This window comes from Seriola dumerili, unplaced genomic scaffold (assembly GCF_002260705.1).
Source record: "Seriola dumerili isolate Sdu_G_001 unplaced genomic scaffold, Sdu_1.0 BDQW01000088.1, whole genome shotgun sequence".
In the NCBI taxonomy this organism is placed as follows: Eukaryota; Metazoa; Chordata; class Actinopteri; order Carangiformes; family Carangidae; genus Seriola; species Seriola dumerili.
Window position 1 is genome coordinate 15222044 of NW_019174343.1, and position 15361 is coordinate 15237404.

General features: G+C 38.7%; 1 protein-coding gene across 1 annotated transcript; it reads right to left on the bottom strand.

Moving 5' to 3' along the window:
- Nucleotides 1-725: 725 nt before the first annotated feature.
- Nucleotides 726-8178, bottom strand: LOC111221564 (protein transport protein Sec61 subunit alpha-like 1). Its single transcript, XM_022745012.1, has 12 exons — nucleotides 8096-8178; nucleotides 7383-7450; nucleotides 7176-7241; nucleotides 5914-5992; nucleotides 5692-5823; nucleotides 5489-5598; nucleotides 4530-4683; nucleotides 4239-4399; nucleotides 3902-4099; nucleotides 3484-3675; nucleotides 3318-3394; nucleotides 726-2318 (listed from the first exon to the last, which is right to left on the bottom strand). Exons 1-12 carry the CDS (start codon nucleotides 8100-8102, stop codon nucleotides 2132-2134), a joined length of 1431 nt encoding a protein of 476 aa, XP_022600733.1. The 5' UTR covers nucleotides 8103-8178; the 3' UTR covers nucleotides 726-2131.
- Nucleotides 8179-15361: the final 7183 nt, after the last annotated feature.

A 15361-nucleotide genomic window follows, 5' to 3' on the forward strand; every position in this document is an offset into this window, starting at 1 on the left:
AGCACACATTTTTTGGAAAGACGCATTACATTATCAATCGGTTATTCAATACAAAACACAGTATTAACATTCCTAACAAGAGAAAGGAGGAGAGGTGTAATAGAGGGGGATACAAACAATCCACAACAGTAAGTGCGACACATACGACTTTTTCAGTCAATTGAAATATTCTGTTTAGGGTTGCAACTGAATATTTTTACGATTAATTGTTTCATCTATATAATTCCATGAAATACTGGGGAAAAAGCCCAGGGCAACATCTTCATATCTTTTGTTTTGTTTGACAAACACTGTCAAACAGTCCAAAATCCAAAGATACTCACTTTACTGTCATGTGTGATGAAGAAAAGCATCAGACCATCACATGTAAGAAGCTGGAACCAGCAAATATGTGGCATTATTGCTTAAAAATGACTTAAAACAATTATTCAGTTATTCTATACAGTTGCCAATTCATTTTCTGTTGATCGACTAAATTATTAATTGAGGTTTACAGTGGGCTGGGGATTAAAATAAAAATGAATATTGCTATAATACCAAAATCTCCTTTTAGATACTGTGATGATATTTTCCGATCACAGGGTGTTAAGTCACATGACAGAAGGTTGAATAAACTCATTCATCTTATTCAGTCAAATGCCTCTGGTGTTTCACTGACAAGAAATTGTAGTTATTAAGAAATATGTTGTCATGTACTTCACATCACAATATACGGAATTACAAAATGCTTACCAGATAGTGTTTAATTATTGATCAGCCCTGGTAGTAGTTACACCTCATCCCATTGGTACTGGGTCATAAAAGATAAATGTGTGTTCAAAATGTTGTCTATTTCCTGTGCCCAAAATTAAAGTTGCCCTATTACAGTGAGTCTTATAGCACCAGAAAAATACAGAACATGTAAAATTGACATCTTTACAAATCTGAAAAAAAAATCCAAGGATTTTCCTGGGGCATTATTTGACTAAAGCTAATAGCCTCACATCAACAACTATTGACAGTTGAGCAGTGTGAAACATGGTCAAAAGACATCAAGATATGTTGGCTTAATACATTAACTGCATCAGTATTAAAGGAGACAAAACTCAATCAAAAACTTAAAGCCTTTCTCCACAATAGTTTTTGAGAATGTTTTTATATAAGTTTGTTCAGAAATGTATTCATTTTTACATATTCAAAAGACTTTATCTTACACTTAAGACAAATTCAAAGTTATTCAATGCATAGCCTATGTACAGAAATCATAATTTGTTGGGTCTGAAATAGTGATTAATGAGAGTATGCTTGGAGCAGACAATTAAAAATCCAAAACAAATATTAGGAAATGGGTAACAAGAATGAACGTGACATGTGAGTTAATACTGCAGTTCCCTGGGAATGCCATACATTAAGACTATGTGGACCCTTTTTGTTTTTTTTTTGTTGTTGTTTTTTTCAGGTTCATATTGAATGACTGTTCACAAAAATAAGATGATCAAATTTTGACAGGTGGACCCCAATGTGAGCTCCGCTTCCTCTTCTTACAAGACCCTGTTCACATAAAACCTATCACGGGGTCACAAAAATCAGGAAAATATACAATACTAGACTCAGTGCCTGGCAGTTCAGGGCCTGGTCCATTCCTTTACCTGATTGGCAGGTTAACAGAAAAATAAAATAAAGTTGAAAGCAAAAATATAAACTAAGATGACGCCAAGCAGATGGTCGCGTGCTTGTACGCACACAGCTGGCGGTTGACCACCATCTTCCAAGTCAAGTATGCCTGCATACTGAAGCGCTCTCTTGTCAGTCTGAAAAAAGAACCAAACTCCCGCAGGACTTCGTTTCATACACAAAGGAAGCCTTTAAATGAAACTAGGGGAGCTTTAATCTCGAGTCAGTTGGAAAATCTGATGAAGTACAACTGAAATGTCTGTCTTTGTGTTATTTTGGAAGATATGTGGAGGAAGCAACAGGCTGTATAGTCGTACCACCTAAGAACATCGCATTTCAGCTGAGATTCATGAATAGATTCCTCACACATCCTGAAAGTGGAGAACTGATGATGCAGGCGCTTCACATGGTTGTAAAATAAATGCAAGGTTGGTGATCCTAATAAAAGTTGGTGGACAGTGGGAGGATATTGGCTTTTCTAGAAGAGCAGGGCCCCCATGCTGCCTACTTCGCTCTGTTCTTTCACAAAGATCTCAAAGTACTGATAGATGATGGTGACGGCCAGCAGGATACCGGTACCAGAGCCAATGGCTCCGAGGAAGTCCGCCATCACTGATAAACCACCGATACACAGTCCACCAAAGGCAGCAGCAGTAGGAATGTACCTTGAATACAAAACAGGGAGATAGAGATGAATATTAATACGTAGAATTTTACTTTACGATTTTTCAGATTTTTCAGGCTGTGAATAGTAAGAACAGTTAAAATTCAAATACATTCATGATGATTGTGGAGCAGTGATTAAAGGAACAGTTTGACGTTTGGGGAAATGCTCGTTCCCTTTCTTGGTCAGAGTGAAATTGACATTGTCTGTCCGTTAAATATGACGCTACAGTCAGCAGCTGGTTAGGGACACAGCTATCCTAGAAAACATGAATGAGAGTGTTCAACTATTTCTTTAAATGGTGCATATTATAGATCCACACCCAAGTGAGCAATGTGCAGACAACTGAGAAAAACATCAGCAATAACAAAAGGTAATCACATTCTTGAACTGCTGCACTATATTCAATTAGTTTGTAACTTAGTAGCTGACATTTTTGCACTCTGACCCTTTAACAACATACTAAATCTTTATTTGGGTTGAGTAACATTTCAAAAGGACACAAAATTTTATACAAGGAAAATCAACAGAGATTAAAAGGGATAAATACGATCATTAAGACATCAATAATTTCATCATTTACACCTATGCTGGCCTATTGTTTTCGATATATCTCACACTTTCTGATGCTAACAGCTTTTCCTTACTCTCATGACATATTTCGTCAATCACAATTCATTTTGAAAAGCACTTTACAGTGACTGTAAAAAATATTTTAGGCGAGTGTCACACTGCAGAGTCCAGTGCCAATGGAACATGTGTTGCAGTAAAGTAAGGTAAGGTGATTTAATATGACAATCTGCAGCTTTAGTTATAAGATGGGAGTTATTTGCTTTGTGACCAGACAATTGCCAACAACATTAGATGATGTGAATTCATGATAACAACTTGTAACCACTCTAACCGATAACCTTGTTCCGTGTATGGTTTGTACGACTAATGGGGTATGTAAATTAAAAGCCAAAAAAAGATCTGTACATGAAAACATTTTTGATTTTACCTGTTCAGTTCATGGACCATTGAGGTTTCTCTGTGTCCCCTCATCACCATCTGCTGCTCCTTCAGCTGTTTCGCCACCTGGATGAGAGTGAAGAACAGAGCTCTAAAGCACAGTCTGTTTGAAATGATCCATTAACACCACCTGCCAGAAAGCAGTTACAACTTACATCTTTAGCAGAGGAGCCAGAGACTTCAATCCAGGTTTTGGAGAAAAAGGCACATGATCCGAGCATGAAGACAATGTAGATGACTGCGTGGACTGGGTCATCTAGAACAGAGCCAAATGATTCTGGGGGGGAGAGGTAGTAACAGAGTCCACCGACAGGATAGGCACGGGCTGGACCACCTGACGAGGTGTCCTGCAAACATGAGAAAATAATGATTACATCCTTGAATGGGCAGACAAATGTTCCTTTATATAGGGAGATCTACACCCAATAATTTCAAAATAAGGTATACTAACAGTAAGATTGTGTCTTTGATGATGATGATGATAATCTGAATTATGAAGCATTTATTGAGACTAATGCTTTGAGAAACTGAACAGAAAGTTGTGCGAAAAGCTCAGATTAAATGTATACTTACAGACCAAGTTCCAAGCAGATTAACCAGGAAATTGCCACTGAAGCGTGTGGAGAGCATCTGGGAGATAACGTACAAGTTGGAGACCAAGGCAGACTGCAGGATGATGGGAATGTTGGAGGTGTAGAAGAGCTTGATGGGGTAGGTGTTGTACTGGCCACGGTAGCGAGCTGACTTGATGGGCAGATCCACCCTGAATCCCTGTGAGAAAAGGTGAATGTGCAGGACAGCTGTGAACAACTGAACCATTTATATTTCCTAAACAATTTAAATTCATCCCCTATTTCAAAATTTAAGCAGTTTCGAGTGAAGTCACACAAAAGAAAGGACTGCGACTCACCTGAAAGTATATCACTACAGCAAAGACAAATACTGTGGCGATGAGGTTCATGAGGTTGGGCAGGTTCTGCCTGTAGAAGGCCTCTCTCAGAGCACGCACTTTGTCTGTCCGGGTCGCCAGCAGATGGAAAAGAGCAATGATTGCTCCCTCAAACTCTGTGCCTAAAAACACAAGAAGTCACACGTGTGAGGCATATTTCTGTGGAGTGCAGAAGAGCAACAGGATGGAATTGATCACGACCATGGTATTTACCAAAGTTACATATTCACCGACCACTTTGCGGCTTCTTACCTCTTCCGGTGTTCACAGTTGTGGGGCTGAAGGCCTTCCAGACGATCGTCTCGCAGATGTTGGTAGCAATGAACAGTGAGATCCCTGAACCAAGACCATAGCCCTTTTGGAGCAACTCATCCAGCAGCAGCACAATCAGCCCAGCTACAAACAGCTACAGAAGAACACAACAGATACAGTCATCTGGGAAAGTACTGAGGCAATCATGTGAAATTCTTTCACTTTGCTATAAGTTCACATTTGCTTGCAGAGTCTTTGCTGCTGATACTGACTATATAAGTTAGACAATTTGTTTTCGTAAATTAATTTAATAAAAAAAAAAAAAGTGTGTATGCCCTTTTCAGGTCAGCACCTACAGTTACAATGGAAAGTATTTTACTTTGTAAGTAAACTCAAATAATCTTAACAAACCTGTTGGTCATTTAATTATAATGCCCATCCACCCATCCATTAGCTATACTGTTTATCCTCTGGGGATTGTGGGGGAGCTAAAGCCAATCCCAACTGACAATGGGCAAGATTATAACCAATGGAGAGTCACTATTTGAATTTTACGTCTTGACATGATGATATGTTTCTGTGAGATTTCTCTGAAATGACCTTGGCACAGCTCTCGGCAAAATGGCGTTTAACAGTGGCGTCAGTATCACACCCGTTATTTCAAAGACAATTATATGTTGAATAATTACTAGTTTATATATGTAGGGGATATACCTGTGATAATAAACAAGTCTAATCTAATCTAAATTAAACTGACCCAAGCTAACACAGGGCCTAGTTTTAGAAACAGAGGAGAATGTAGTCAAAATCTATCTGTTAGTTTGTTCTATTTTTTTATGTTGCGTTTCCACATCATGTAAGTGCATACTCAAAGCCAGTTTCAATGACAGAGCATATCTTTTTAGTCAAATTACACAATTGGTTATTCCAAATCTGAGGTTTGGTTTTCCTGTTCTCACCTGAATGATGATGAGCAGACAGATTCCAGCGCCCATCTCTGAGGGATCTCCATACATGCCAGTCATCACATATACGATGGCCTGGCCGATTGTGATGATCATTCCAAATACTGAAAATCATCAACAGGGGTTTGAGAATCTATGGACTTAATTTTAAATTCTAATCAAGTGTTTACAAATCACCGCCTGATGAGTTTACTCACATTTCTGAGCTCCATTGAAAAGGGCTCTGTCCTTTGGTGTGTCTCCAACTTCAATGATCTTTGCTCCAGCCAGCAGCTGCATTATCAGGCCTGAGGTGACAATAGGTGAGATACCCAGCTCCATCAGCGTACCTGGAGGTAGATATTTAAGTTAGTTATACAAGCAGGAGGGCAGGCATGTATTTAATCTGTATTTAATGCAGTTCTTAGCTAGACAAATACCTCTGTTTGAGGCTAGAATTACTCTCATCCAGTAGAACGGATCTGCAGAGTCTGAGGACATGATGCCAAAGAGAGGGATCTGGAGGAAAACAGTGTTCACATGGTGTGAGATATTTTCCAGTTATGCATGAATTTATTACTTACTAATACTACTATTACTACTTAAAGCTTCAGTGCAGTAGGAGACCTCTGTGTAAGTATTGAGTATGCCTGGGGAGGCAGGCGTTAGTGACTTGAATTTGATTTGGGCTGCCATTGGTTGCCAGTGTAGGTCAGTGAGTAGCGGTATGACATGTGCCTTTTAAGGCTGACTGAAGACCAGACAGGCTGCTGCATTCTGGACCGTCTATAAGGGTTTCATGATTTTTCATGATATCAGTTTTCTTTTGCAGTCTGCCTTGCTGCTAAATTTGACCCTTATTCCACTGCCTTGCTTACTGTACATTGTACCTTGGCATATGACAAAACTTTGAACTGCTGTGGCAGCATCACTTACACTCTAAACATAAAATACAATGATACAATCATTTTTTGTAAAAAAAAAAAAACAAAGAAAAAAAAACAACTGAAACATAAAATACAACAATATAACTATATTATAAAAATATCCCAATGATAATATTGTATATTGCACTATTTGGGGTAGATTGTATTGACATATTACAATTTGGATAAAGCCCCAGCCTATCTATAGTATTTCAGTTTAGATAGTTTGACTATTATGCAGACACGGATGGCTGAGCAGATATCATACTCACACTATGCAGTCCTAATTACACTGCACGAAGTTAAGTACACCATGATTATTGAATTAGTCGATAGATCGATCAGCAGAAAATGAATCAGTAAGTCATTTTATCAAGTAAAAGCACCAAACATTCTCTAGTTGCAAGTTAAGATAGGATAGGAAGAGTGCTTTTCTCTGTTTCCTATCTCCCTAAATGGACTTCTTCTTCTTTTGGCTGATAGAAACAATATAAAAATTTAAGGCATAACATGATGGCCAGTGCTCAAATTATAAGACGTATTGGACACAACATGATTAATCAAAAATAATCCATAGATGAATGAATAAGATAAATTATAGTTAACCATAGTCATAATTCTGCCAAAGACTTAGTGGTGACATTACATGAATGCAGTCAATCTGATGAATCACTTCGCTGATTTAAAAAAAAAAATTACATAAACATCACAAAACAAAGATGACTGGAGGAAGAGATTATGTGAATATACACACAGTAATTAATAGTGACACTTACCTGGCAACACACCAGGAAAATGAAGAGAGTGATGGCAGTCCATAATACCTTTTCTCTGAACTGGATCTGTTGGTCAAGAACATTTTGATTTTAACATTTAAACACATTTTGAGGTTTAGCTGGCAGCCAATGCAAAGCCGGCATAGTTTATTTATTACCATATACAAATGTACTTGTAAAATAGGGACGTAATCAAAAAATACACACCTTTCTCTCGGGTTTTTGGATTTCTGGCAACACTGCACAGAATGGCTTTATGACCTCCAAGAATTTGACTGGAAACAAGCAAACCTGAGTGTTAAAGCGAGTTAACTGGAAATAATAGCTGGTCCTCAGTGGGACGTGGCAGTGAATGGGGGGCGGACTTAAGGCAGATTTGAATTTACAATAACCAAAACCAAACTGATCTCATGTCAAACTAAATATTCAGTGTCACGATGCTTCCAGCTATTTTGCTCATCCATTGATATTTTCATTGTCGCGTGTCTCCTGAGAGGAGCTAGGAGTTGATTTAGGTCTAGCAGGCTGAAGACAACACCGGCAGTGTTATGCGTCGTCATCACTAGACTGTCAATGTCTTTGAATGAGTGGCTAACAAGTTAGCTTACAAGATGTTTCTAGCCTACAAGAAACAACACAACGCTTCTAAAATCTCACTACAACCAAGGAATTCAACTTGTTAAAAAACTACCTAGCTTTAATTGAATCCACAAAGGACTTCCGATCAGAAAGGGCTCATAATAGTTCAAAAGCAACTGCCAAATAGCTAGCAAGCAACGTAAGCTAGCCGCATGCTATCAATGGCAGCGCTCACACCGTTAGCTAACTAAGTTATCAAAACGGTTAACAGTGTTTTGCATATTGTTACTCTGGCTCCAGATAGCAGTCTCACACAAGTGAAGCGCAGAAGAGATACTCACTGCCCATGATGTCTCAACAGTCCGCCGGTGTGCTCCTCTACTGTGTAAATCTGGCCAGAGTCAGTCTCACTACTGAGCTGCCGGGAGGAGAGGAGGAGGAGAAACTTTAGAGACACGTCACCACTACAGACACGAAGACTTTAAACGATTTAAAGACACATACAGTTTTAATAAAATAAAATAAAATAAAATAAAATAAAATAATGATATATCTTTTCGTTATTTGTGCAGTGGTGGAAAAGTATTCAGATTATTTACTTAAGTAAAAATAAATACCATAATGTTAATTGTACTTTGTTTCAAAAAAACTGTAAAAAATTACTTAAGTACAGACGTTTTGCAGCAAAATGTAGCAAAACTAAAGAAGTCATTATACAGACGTGGTCGGTTTACCCTCCTAGAGGCCCCATTCTTCTTATAAGGTACTACTGACTCCTACTTTACACTGTAGTACTCTACATCTGAGGTGATTAGTTAATAAATCAATTAGTCGATTGACAGAAAATTGACCAGCAACAATTTGATAACTGATTTATCTTTTAAGTCATTTTATTTTAGGCTTATAGGCCTATCAGTTTCTCAGGTGTGAATATTTGGTATTTTCCCACTGTTCTACAATAATATGCACAACATGTCAACGTGGGCCTTTCTGAGGGTATTTCTCACTATTTTCTTTTTATTAAAGAAAACAACTGTCAGTTGTATTGATGATGAAAACAATTGTTGGTTGCTTCTTTACAGCTCTCCTATGATGGAAAAACACTATTTTGTCTGAGGTTTTCTGAATCTTAAAGTTCCTCTCCAGACATGTTTTAAACTATGTAAAAATACTCTGTAATGATTAAAATTTAGTCAAACATGTTGTTGAAAAAAAAATTTAACTTGTGACACGCCCATCACTGCTGCTTGCACTTGGATGACAGGTGACATAGCAGAGTGTATCAAGATGGTTATAGTGGAGGAAACATTGGATGGACTCAGCCACACGTTTGAGCTTCAGTCAGACCCAGACTCAGGAGTTTGTTGAAGAGTGAGGAGTTTGTTAGTTGTGCTCCAAAACTGGCCACTAGAAGACATATCAGAAAGGTAAACGTAATTGTTTGTTCATGTTGTTTGTTAGCTTGTGAATGGCAGTGGCCTGAGACAGTGTTAGTGGCTGTACTAATGCAAAGTCTGGCTCTCTGTACTGACAAGGTTTTGGTCACCAGTTAGAGAGCTGTGCGTATCAATATGGTTAGCATTAGAGGAAACATTTGAGAGACTCGGCTACACATTTGAGCCTAAGTCAGACCCAGACTCAGATGAGGGGTTTTATTTATTTATTTATTTTTTAATGATACTTCTTTACTTCACTGAAGTCAAATTTTTAATGCAGGAACTGATCAGATTTCTTTACAAAGTATTACCACTTTGACCTAAGTAAAGGATCTGACACTTTAGACCATTGCTGAAATAAAAGGGAAGGTACCAGTAGCTGCTGAATTATTAAAATTTTTTCAACAGTAGTCATTTCTTTAAGAAGCTACACTTTTGTGAAGAAAATCTACTCTGATGAACAGGTATTTATTTACTCCTCCATTATTCCTCCCTGTGTGAGTGCATGCATGTCTCCACCAGAGAGCAGCAGTAACCTGAAAAAAATCAAGCTCAGGAAATGAAGGCTGGTGAAGACACTTTGAGGTGAGCTTCTCTCAAGCCAGCCTGACTGTTAACAAAGGCAGAACCACACACATCCATAACAGGTTCACTTCACAATGCTATACTGTGCAAGAGCCCTGCAACAAATCCAGTTGTCAAGATGATCATATTCAATATTTATGTTTGAAAGATGCTGACTGATAAAATAATAATACTAACAGGTATCACAAACTTGAACCAATAACCAAAGAAGCAGAGCAGTAAGATTAACGCAGGGCTAAAGGTCTGAGAGTGAGAAAAATGATAAGAATATTTTTGCCCAGGAAATGTCTCAGTCTCAGTGTGTTATAGCGAAATGGATTTATGATGTGGAGATATGCTACAATTACGGATTTGTGTTTAAATAGGAACATAGAGCCTTACCACAGCTGAACGTCCCGAATGTGAGCTATGAACTAGGTATACATTGTTTACAAAGAGCCTATTTCATTACTAACCACAATTTAGCAGTATATTGATATGCTGAAAAAACACATTCCTATAAGTGAGCACAGAGTGTTGGAACCCACTGGTCTTTCTTTCTTTCTTTCTTTCTTTCTTTCTTTCTTTCTTTCTTTCTTTCTTTCTTTCTTTCTTTCTTTGAAAATGTAGCTGAAGAGTATCAGTGAACAGGATGTTGTAAAAGGCTGGTGCAGCATTTCTCACATAGTTGAAAGCGGAGGATGGCACACTCTGTAGAGAAAGAGCTCAGTTTTCAGAGCACTCCCTGATAACAGTGTCCGTAGTGTTGGGGAACAAGGGAAAAGACAACTGAGAAGCTTCTCCAGCAGAATAAAACCTTAGGTTTATACTCTTTGGTTCTTACACTGCAGGACAGTGTATAAACCTCTATGAGCTCACTGATGTCCTTTCTGAGGAACAAACCACCATTTTGACCCTCAAGAGATGTCTTCATATTTTAAGGACATCAAAGCATACACAGAACTTTAAAGGTTAACAGCCTCAGGCTACATGGAGGGTAAATACAGAACAACAGACATTCAGGAGTCTGAGTGTGAGTGTAGAGAACACGTGGTACCTGAAATTACAACAAGACTCAAGACGAAAGTCTACGGTAAACTGTTTAGTGGGTAAAGATGTCCCATTTTATTTTTTAATGGCATCTCATTTGAGAAGAAGTAAAAACTTTCCCATCTTCCCATTTCCCACATCAACTTTAAATCTAATGTTTTTGACTCACCCAGCTTGATGAAATTGGCTCAAACAAACATATTAATTAATTCATATCATTTCAACCAAGCACAATTTTAATGTGTTGTGGTGGTAATGATGCAAAAATGTTTTATATCACATATGCAGTGGATATTGAACTAACTGTACACTTGCAGTCACGTTATTTACTGAAATCAATAGATGCAACATATTTTTCTACAACCAGTTTACACTTGTGTGTATCTCATCCTCTCATAAAACATGGCCTCTTTTTCTCATTGTGAACACAGACATGGACACATGTAAAAAAAAAAAACAGATAGATGGCTGGCATTATATAAGTGCAGGAATGTTGAATTCTTTCTTTACTGCCTTTTTTCTTACATTCATCTCATTCCTTGTTTTGTCATCTGATACAAGAGAGGAGCGTTTCGCTTGTTCTGTAACTCACCATCCATCGAAACCAGGCCACTCACCACACACAATCCCTCTCTGTTTCCATTAGTGAGATCAAACGGCACACATTCACCTTTAATTTGAACTGTTTTTTGTGTGTTTGACTTGATTTGAGTGTGTTTGTCCCTTAATTATTGAATATGTGTTGTAAAGCAGATCATCACACTAGATATCACTGGGACCTACAGGGAGATCCTGAAGTAGGAATGCAAAAGCAGATGTCAGGTACTTTTTAAAGGCCACATTCAGATGTTTACAGTGACAGGATAATACTATGTTCTTTGACATTTCCCATCCCCACGGGGTTGTCTATATGTTTCTCGGATGGGGGGGTGGGGGGGTGGATGTATGTATCAACACAAGAAACTGGGTGGGAGTAAAGAGTCACAAGATCACCATGAGGCCAAGTAGTCTGAATAACTCCATGCACAGCTGTCTTTTCCCACTTTTCCTGTTTCCTCTTTTCCCCTGCCTTCCTGGAATAACCATAACAGCGCTAATACTGGTCAGTCAAACTTATTCTCTGCCTCTATGTCCGAGTCTCTCTCTGATTTCCTTTGTTTTTATATTTTCTTATCCTCTTATGAGTCCTCCTCATTATTTTCATTATACTGTGGATTATTTGCGTTCACTGGCGGCTTAGTGATGAGCAGCCTGAACAGCCTTCACCGCTCTGATTCAGCAGGTCCTCACTGTAGCAAACAGCTGTTCTGATCTCTTGGCGGCCCGCAGGCTGCTGATATGTTTCACCATGACTGTCATGCAGTGTATCTGCTGTACTGGAGGTCAGGGGTTAAAGTTGATGTTTTTACCAGTGGATTTAATTGTCTTGTCCACTGCGGTGATCCAGCAGACAAAAGAACATAGTGTTCTCGACCTCATCCCTCAGGTTACATAAACATCTACAGATCAAAGACACCTAACTCCTCCCTGCAGATATTTTCACACACCGCATAAGAGGGTTAATGGAGAAGAGCTTTGTATTTCAGCTTTACATAAACATGGTGGTTCTTGACAGTAATTGCATCAAATAAGGAGTAAAAGTCTCTCAAAGTTTAGCTGGCAGTCTGAACATGTAGTTGTGTCATTTTATATTCAAATCAATGTGATCAGAGAGCCAAAACATAGCATGAGTCTACAGCCATGCTAGCTGCCCTAGTAGGCTGCATTTAAGCACAGCGGTGCCTTAAGGTAAATGCTAATGTAATCATGCTAATGTATTCACAATGACAAAGCTAACATGCTGATGTTTACATGTTTACATTTGCTAATTAGTACAAAAACAAAGTATACTGAGAGGAATGTCATATTTTGCAGGTATCTAGTCAAAAAACAAACTATTGGACAAATTAAAATTTAACCTTATGACGGAGCTAGAAGGAAATTCAGGCATTACAGTTACATAAATTATCATTCATCTTGAGGAGACCATGAACGTCTGTAGGAAATTTCCTGCTCATCCAATAGTTGTTGAAATATGTCACTAAAAAAATCAAATGTGAAGCACATGGTGGCACTAGGGGAAAAGCCAGGGGATTGTCAAGATCAGTAAAGGATACACAATCTGAGGACCATGAATATCTGAACAAATTTAATAGTAATCCATTCTCTAGTTGTTGAGATATTTCAGTCTGGACTCAGACCAAAGTCATGGACTTGACCAACACCGACGTCCCTTTAGAATTTATAGAAAGAGAAGGAGGATGGAGTCTGAAGGGGATACAGAAAAATGTCTAAATTGAGATAAGCTGCAAGCAACTTTAAATCCCAATGGAGTAGAGTGGGGAGGGGGATACTGTTTTTGCTTTTGTCGTCCTAATCTCACTATAACAGCTGTGCTCAGTTCAGCCTCAACGTAACTGTCTTATGTAACCAGTTTAAAGGTTCCCTGACATCTATGCTCTTAACATAAACATGGCCATGACATCCAAATGATCCCAGTGGAGATGTGTACTCGCATGTTTTAAATGAATTGAAAAGTCTGTTGAAAAATACCAGCTGTTTGTTGATGATAATGTTAATCTGCTCAAGGATACAGAATGTGAGGCAACAGCTAAATCTCTTGCAAAACAATGAACGGAGCTGTGCAACTTCTACTGATTAGAATTGATAAAATGTTTATGAAACAATACAACATACAGTGAAGACGACCTGCTTTGTCTTTTGAAAGCAAGAAAACCAGCTGAAAATTCCTACAGGAGAAAACGAACAGGACAGCATCATGGCTCGAAACCATTGTCAGTGTTCACTGCTATAATCTTAATTACATGTTATTAAAAGAACATCATTGTGCTGCAGATGAATGAGAGTATGTTGCTTTAAGTGACTTGCCTCCACCTCCTCCACCCACATACACTCAGTCATTCATCATAAGCCATGTATGGGCACTGCAATTATTTCATGACATGTATGAAGTGGAAAATGTTGGGGAGGAGGATTAAAGCAGCCATGTTTTAACCAGCAGAGAACCAAAACAATCCCAACGACAGGAGAGTGTGGTGTGAGTGACAGACCACAACATAACCCCACTGAGAGTTAGCCGGAGTTAACTGGACTGTCATCAGCCTTAATCCAGATTATTCCAGACCATGAACTGTACACTCATAGCTTTCTCGGCCTGTCTTGTCCTGTCTGGGTTATTTTTGAAGCACGCATACTCATACACTTCACTGTGCTGCTGTGGGGAGCAAGAGTGTGAATGTGCTATTATTCTAATATCTTTTATCTTTCCCCCTGCGTCTTATAGGGGGGGGTCTGACTGGCTGAGAAGTGGTTTCTCTTTCAAAATGATCACACAAGATTCACTAAGTCATGCTCACATACCTACTCACCCACTCTCACATGAAGTGCTCAGAAATTTTATCTTCACAGTGGATGTTTCTATGAGTTTGACAGCTGAGGTTCTGTCCGTTAAATCAGGCACAAAGGTTGTGGGAACTGTCGGAAACCACACACTTCTTTTCCTCTGGGTACCTCTCACAGAGTTGCTATCTTTGTGTGGACTTCCTTAAATATTATCTGTTAATATTACATCCAACTTCCCATTTAACTACCAGTTACAACACAGGTGACAAATTAAAGAAAAAAAAAAGAATGAAGTTGTTTCCACACAGGTGTATCACATGGTACAATTAAATGAATCAATTTATCAAGGTGATATAATCAATATGAGCTGATTTTGACCCAGAATGATGCTGTTATAAATGCTGGTGTGACCTGGCACAATAACAGCGCTCTCCACCACCATCAACAAAACACCAAAAGAGGGACGAATGCTGTTTGTTGCTCCAGGTGCATTCAAGGGGACTTGAATTTATTGCCCATCTGTATAAATATGTGATGCTGCTCAACAGACAACAGTCTTCTGTGGATTTAGTGATATAAATAAACTTTGAGAACGGCTGTTGATGTCCTGAAACAAACCCCTGATGGCAGCTGGTGAGAAATAAGTCAAAAATGTCTGACACCACTGATGGTTTATGTAATCTCAGTCCTCATCTGGTCCTGTCCAAAACAAAACTGGCATAGGATCAGCAAGTATTCTGCACTGTTTCTGTATGTATGTATGTATGTATGTATCTATCTATCAATCTATCTATCTAGTCATACACCAGCATGCAGATCACTTGGTTTAAGTTATACATTTCAGCTGATGTTCATTAAACCTGCAGAGACAAAGGTTAAATCGATGATAAGACTCCACATTAAAACAGTGCCAGCAGGATTACTACAGCTATAGAGGTAAAGCTACCACCGGCCTGATATGAAAATGGGCCACGCTAGAAGGACAGGGCACAGTGTGTTCAAGTGTACATGTATTGTGTCGTAAATTCTCCCTCTGATCAACTGCCACTCGATCCTTTCTGGTGGCTGCGTGTTCTTATCTGATCGATCTGTTGAACAGGGTTCAAGGAGGGTTGCATAACCTGCTGTGACTTCATAGTCTTTGAACATATGACA

What these genes read in the sequence shown, in the direction of transcription:
- LOC111221564 (XM_022745012.1), bottom strand. An exon ending in GTCTGCTCATCATCATTCAG is followed by an intron (nt 4,684 to 5,488) that starts GTGAGAACAGGA and finishes GTTCTTCTGTAG; the next exon opens with CTGTTTGTAGCTGGGCTGAT. An exon ending in CTGGCTCCTCTGCTAAAGAT is followed by an intron (nt 3,395 to 3,483) that starts GTAAGTTGTAAC and finishes ACTCTCATCCAG; the next exon opens with GTGGCGAAACAGCTGAAGGA.